The following is a 7,374-nucleotide window of genomic DNA, read 5'->3' on the forward strand; positions in this document are numbered from 1 at the left end:
TATGGTGTGGACTGTATACTCAATACAATCTAAATCTGATACCTCACTGTCTGTCTTTTGACTGATACTGCTTTTTAAACTGCTCTGGTCAGTCTACTCAAATATTTGTACTATACATTTTTCTCTGTACAATCAATATATGATCATTTCTAATAATGATACATCCATTTATGAATAGATAGAGCAGGTTTCAGGACACTGATTTAACTGAAAATTTTGAAAAAATATACTGCCACTATTTTCACCACCAAAGAATAGCAGTGTGGTTTTAATATGATTTGACTCTTTGCAGGCTGTCAGGCTGTCTAGTCACAGAGGAAGGCTGTGCTTCTCTGGTCTCAGCTCTGAAGTCAAACCCCTCACACCTGAGAGAGCTGGACCTGAGCTACAATCACCCAGGAGACTCAGGAGTCAGACTGCTCTCTGCTGGACTGGAGGATCCACACTGCAGACTGGAGAAACTCAAGTATGTAGAGGGTTTATGTCAATGTTCATATCAGACATGTTGGAGTTATCAGGCTAGTTAAGACAAACATTCTGACCACCACTTGGACTAAGTTATATAAAGAGAGTGTGTGTGTGTGTGTGTCCAGTGCATGGGTCCAGTGTGTGTGTGTGTGTGTGTGTGTGTGTGTGTGTGTGTGTGTATGTGTGTGTGTGTGTCCAGTGTGTGTGGGGGTCCAGTGTGTGTGTGTGTGTATGTGTCCAATATGTGTGTGTTTGTGTGTACAGTACACACACTGGACCCGCACACACACACACTGGACACACACACACACTGGACACACACAGACACAAACACTGGACACACACACACAAACTGGACACACACACACACTGGACACACACACACACTCACACTGGACACACACGCACACTAGACACACACACACACACACACACACACTAGACATACATACACACACACAATGGACACACACACACACTGGACACACACACACACTGGACACACATGCACACACACACACTGGACACACACGCACACACACACACTGGACGCACACACACACACTGGACACACACACACACACACTGGACACACAAAGACAAAAACACACTGGACACACACACAAACACACACACACACTGGACACACACACACACACACACTGGACACACACACACTTGGACAAATGTATATACTTACTGTTTGTGTGTGTGTGTGTGTGTCCAGTGTGTGTGTGTGTTTGTGTGTTATATGCTGACTGTGTGTGTCCAGTGTGTGTGTGTGTGTGTGTGTGTGTGTGTGTGTGTGTGTTGTGTGTGTGTGTGTGTGTGTGTGTGTGTGTGTGTGTGTGTGTGTGTGTGTGTGTGTGTGTGTGTGTGTGTGTGTGTTCAGGTGTATCCCTCAATGACTGTCTGTTCTTCTGCTTACCGCTACAGTGTGGAACATGGTGGAGAGAACACAATGAAACCTGGACTTAGAAAATGTGAGTGTTGACTGCTGTGAAGAATATGACTAAGAATAAGTCCTAATTCAAGTGAAGTCAAAGTCAAAGACCACCATCATTACTTACTTGGTCATATTAAATATCAGCTGTAGTTCTACAGAAGCACAAATCAGGGACACCAAAGTTTACAAAGAGTTGCTTTGACAATGTGTGTGTGTGTCTGTGTGTGTAGTTAATGGGAATAAGTGTGTTTTATATTACCATACAGTATAACATATGATCATTGAACAAATCTCAAGTTACCTTAACTTCTCCTTTTGATACCTAGAAACAGCTACATTAAATGAATTAGTGAAAAGTGAGTTAACATTCTAATGTGAATGATGATGATTTCTAATATTGTGTCTGGTTTCATCCATCAGATGTCTGTGATCTCACACTGGACCCAAACACAGTAAACAGACTCCTCTCTCTGTCTGAGGAGAACAGAAAGGTGAAATGTAGGAGAGAGGAGCAGCCGTATCCTGATCACCCAGAGAGATTTGAGGACTGGGAACAGGTGCTGTGTAGAGAGGGTCTGACTGGGCGCTGTTACTGGGAGGTAGAGTGGAGTGGGAGAGGGGCTGGTATAGGAGTGGCATATAAAGGAATCAGCAGGAGAGGAGGGGGTTATGACTGTGTGATTGGATACAATGACAAGTCCTGGAGTCTGTTCTGCTCTGACAACAGTTACTCTGCCTGGCACAATAATAAGTCCACTGCCATAGACGTCCCCTCCTCCGGCTCCAACAGAGTAGGAGTGTATCTGGACTGGCCAGCCGGCACTCTGTCCTTCTACAGAGTCTCCTCTGACACACTGACCCACCTGAACACATTCCACTCCACATTCACTGAGCCCCTCTATCCAGGGTTTGGGGTTGATGATGTTTGGGGTTCCTCAGTAACTTTAACACACTGAACACACACACACTGGACACTGTACACACACACACACTGAACACACACACTGGACACACACTGGACACACACACACAAACACTGGACACACAAACACTGAACACACACACACACACACACACACACACACACACACAGGACACACACACATACACACTGGACACACAAACACACACTCACACTGGACACACACACACACACCGGACACACACACACACACTGGACAAAACACACACTGGACACACACACACACTAGACACACACATACACACTGTACACACACACTGAACACACACACACTGGACACACACAAACACACATACACACACACACACACACACACAAACACACTCACTGGACACACACACACACTGGACACACACACACACACACACAAACACTGGACACACACAAACACACACACTGAACACACACACACTGGACACTGTACACACACACACACTGAACACACACACTGGACACACACTGGACACACACACACAAACACTGGACACACAAACACTGAACACACACACACACACACACACACACACACACACACTGGACACACACACATACACACTGGACACACAAACACACACTCACACTGGACACACACACACACACCGGACACACACACACACACTGGACAAAACACACACTGGACACACACACACACTAGACACACACATACACACTGTACACACACACTGAACACACACACACTGGACACACACAAACACACATACACACACACACACACACACACACACAAACACACTCACTGGACACACACACACACTGGACACACACACACACACACACAAACACTGGACACACACAAACACACACACTGGACACACACATACACACACACAAACACTGGACACACACACGCAGGACAAACACACACACACACCGGACACACACACACACACACACATACACTGGACACACACACACACACACACAAACACACTGGGGACACACACACACACTGGGGACACACACACTGAACACAGACACACACACTTAACACCCACAAACACACACACACTGGACACACACACACACACACACACACACACACACACACACACACACACACACACACTGGACACAAACACACTGGACACACACACAGTGTACACACAAAGACACACACACACACACTGGACACACACCAACACACACACACACACACACACACTGGACAAACACACACACTGGACACACACACACACACACACACACACACTAGACACACACACACACACACTAAACACACACACACACACACACACACTGGACACACACACACTGGACACACACACACACTGGACACACTCACACTTGACACACACACACACACACTGGACACACACACACACACACACAATGTACACACACACACACTGAACACACACACACACTGGACACAAACACTGGACACACACACACTGAACACACACACAAACACACACACTGGACAAACACACACACACACTGGACACACACACACACTGGACACACACACTGGACACACACACACTGAACACACACACAAACACACACACTGGACAAACACACACACACTGGACACACACACTGGACACACACACACTGAACACACACACAAACACACACACTGGACACACACACACACGCAGGACAAACACACACACACACCGGACACACACACACACACATATATACTGGACACACACACACACACACAAACACACTGGGGACACACACACACACACACACACACACTAAACACCCACACACACACACACACTGGACACACACACAAACACACTGAACACACACACACACACACACACTAGACACACACACTGCACACACACTGGACACACACACACACACACACACACTGGACACACACACACTGAACACACACACACACACACACTAGACACACACACACTGAACACACACACAAACACTGGACACACACACACACACACACACTGGGCACACACACACACACACTGGACACACACACACACACTGAACACACAGACACACACTAGACACACACACACACTGAACTCACACACACTGAACACACACACACTGGACACACAGTGGACACACACTGGACACACACACACACACACACACACACTAGACACACACACACACATGCACTGGACACATACACACACACACACTGGACACATACACACATGCTGGACACACACACACACTGGACACATTTCCATGTGTTGTATTTTGATGAAAGGAAACCCCATATAGCCTACTGGACAGGACTTTGCTATGGCATCTTCTGTTTGGGTGTCTCAGGTCAGGTCTGAGCCATGATCAGAATGTGTCTCTGTGTCTATTTCCAGCCCTGCCATTTCTACCTGTCCTGATCTAGTGTTTCACCCCTGACCTCCTCACACCGTCTCACTGTCCATGTCTGCTTTTAGCTCCCACCTCTACTTAACTGTGTTATAATGGACCTTATGCTTGTTACCTCTGGAACCAGTTATCAAACATACTGACCTTTCTGACCCTATCCCATGGCCCTACTTTCTACAACTGAACATTTAAATTCCTCTATGAGTTTTGTTTCGTGTCCATTTACTTATGTATGTATTTGTTGTATATTGGGGTTGTGCTGCAGAGCATCATGGGGGTTTGTATGTGTTGAGATGATCACGTTCCAGATAAATGGTTGAACTGATTCCTGTCTCCTGTCTCATCATTATTGAATTGTTATACAGACGTGGTTATAAAACCCACCAGACATAACAAAAGATTGGTGATGAGTAAGTCTGAATCTACAGGAACTATTCTGTCTGGAAGAAGTGAGTTTTTACAACTGTTTAAAACTGTTATTTTCTGTGGTCCAGTCTAGGCTAATGTTAGCACAGTGTATTGCTAGCAGAGGCAAGTGCATAGTCCAGCTAGCTAAGAAAGAGCGTTAACCAGTGGTGTAAAGTACTTAAGTAAAAATACTTTAAAGTACTACTTAAGTAGTTTTTTGTGGTATCTGTACTTGACTTTACTATTTATATTTTTGACAACTTTTACTTTTACTTCACTACATTCCTAAAGAAAATAATGTACTTTTTACTCCATGCATTTTCCCTGACACCCAAAAGTACTTGTTACATTTTGAATGCTTAGCAGGACAGAAAATGGTCCAATTCACACACTTATCAAGAGAACATCCCTACTGCCTCTGATCTGGGGGACTCAGTAAACACAAATGCTTTGTTTGTAAATTGTCTGAGTGTTGGAGTGTGCCTCTGGCTGAATGTACATTTTAAAAACAAGAAAATCGTCTGGTTTGCTTTATGTAAGGAATTTGAAATGATTTATACTTGTACTTTTACTTTTGATACTTAAGTATATTTTAGCAATTACATTTACTTTTGATACTTAAGTATATTTAAAAACAAATTCTTTTAGACTTTTACTCAAGTAGTATTTTACTGGGTGACTTTCACTTTTAGTTGAGTCATTTTCTATTAAGGTATCTTTACTTTTACTCAAGTATGACAATTGGGTACTTTTTCCACCACTGGAGTTAACATCATCACGGCAGAAAAGGACTCGAGACGGACATCGGAGTGGGAAAACAACGTGATTAAAAAGGAGGAATATACAGTGATTAAAGGATAGGACATTTATTCAGCTGTGAAGACAAACCTTTTATTTAAAACTGCTAAATTAGCGAACTTAGGAGGAAACATCAGTGAGTGAAGTGAATGAAGATCACGTGACTGAGGAAAATATTGCTTTGGTTGAGGACAATATTGAAGTGAGTGACAATCAGGAGCTTATTGAGAAACAAACAATTATTGGAATTGTTGGAAACATTGGACAGTTTGATGAAAGTATTGAGCAGTGGAGCTCATATACAGAACGGTTTGAATATTTTGTTCTTGTAAATGACATGGATGAGGACAACATTGTGCCTACATGTTTTAGTGTAATGGGGCCAAAGACATTTAATTTACTAGGCAGCCTGCTACAGCCAGTCAGAACAGGTAATAAGACGTATGGGGATATTGTGGAGATACTTAAAGGACATTTTTCACCAGAACCACTAGTTAATGCTGAAAGGTTCAGGTTCCACAGGAGACATCAGGAAGACGGAGAATCAGTAACAATGTTTGCTGCTGCATTAAAGAAACTACCAGAACACTGAGTTTAATGCTGTTCTAAATGACATCATTAGAGACAGACTAGTATGTGGGCTACGGAGTGAAGCTACACAAAAGAGACTGTTGACTGAAAGTCATCTGACCTTGGCAAAGGACATTGGAATCAGTGTGTCCATGGAACTAGCTGCTAAAGAGGCTCACCAGTTGAGTTCATCAGGAACTTAGTGGGTTCATCTAACAATCCTAATTATCAGCTGATACATTTTAATCTCATACCTTCCACCTAGAAAAACATCATTTAATAGAAATCACAACCGCTCCTCTGTGTGATCTATGTAATCAAGGTGCCTTGGGCTCCTTTAATCATCTGTACTGGGAGTGACCATGAGACATGTTTTGGAAAGAGGTATCCTCATACCTTGTTCCCCCAAACTGTTATTACTGGCTGTATAACTAGTTTCCTGCTGCTATTTGTTCTTGTCTGTGTTCCTTTAAAATAAATAAAAAGTTGATCACAAAAAAAGGAAAAGTGCACTGAGTTTCAACTGAAAATCAGAGACAGGGAAATCAAGTCATATGTGGCAAGGTGGGACATCAAGTATCTACATGCTGGTGTAAGAACATGGATTGTCCAGAGACATTCCAACAAATGAAAAAGAGATGTTCACACTGTTGAGCAGGAGAACACTGAGGTGAGTGACTCATCAAACCAAGAGAACACTGAGGTGAGTGACTAATCAGACCAGGAGAACACTGAGGTGAGTGACTCATCAGACCAAGAGAACACTGAGGTGAGTGACTCATTAGACCAGGAGAACACTGAGGTGAGTGACTCATCAGACCAGGAGAACACTGAGGTG

At 43.7% G+C, this 7,374-nt stretch overlaps 1 protein-coding gene across 1 annotated transcript; it reads left to right on the forward strand.

Moving 5' to 3' along the window:
* The first annotated feature begins 1,240 nt into the window (after positions 1-1,240).
* On the forward strand, positions 1,241-2,475 carry LOC311120361 (stonustoxin subunit beta-like). Its single transcript, XM_084194975.1, has 2 exons — positions 1,241-1,451; positions 1,835-2,475. Exons 1-2 carry the CDS (start codon positions 1,373-1,375, stop codon positions 2,368-2,370), a joined length of 615 nt encoding a protein of 204 aa, XP_084051101.1. The 5' UTR covers positions 1,241-1,372; the 3' UTR covers positions 2,371-2,475.
* The last annotated feature ends 4,899 nt before the right edge of the window (positions 2,476-7,374 follow it).

Source organism: Coregonus lavaretus, assembly GCF_964263955.1.
Source record: "Coregonus lavaretus genome assembly, contig: HAP1_SCAFFOLD_899, whole genome shotgun sequence".
Taxonomy (NCBI): domain Eukaryota; kingdom Metazoa; phylum Chordata; class Actinopteri; order Salmoniformes; family Salmonidae; genus Coregonus; species Coregonus lavaretus.

Bases quoted from the DNA above. Each gene is read 5' to 3' on its own strand.
- LOC311120361 (XM_084194975.1), top strand. From the start codon at position 1,373: ATGACTGTCTGTTCTTCTGCTTACCGCTACAGTGTGGAACATGGTGGA. The intron at 1,452-1,834 runs GTGAGTGTTGAC...TTCATCCATCAG, and splicing joins GAAACCTGGACTTAGAAAAT to ATGTCTGTGATCTCACACTG.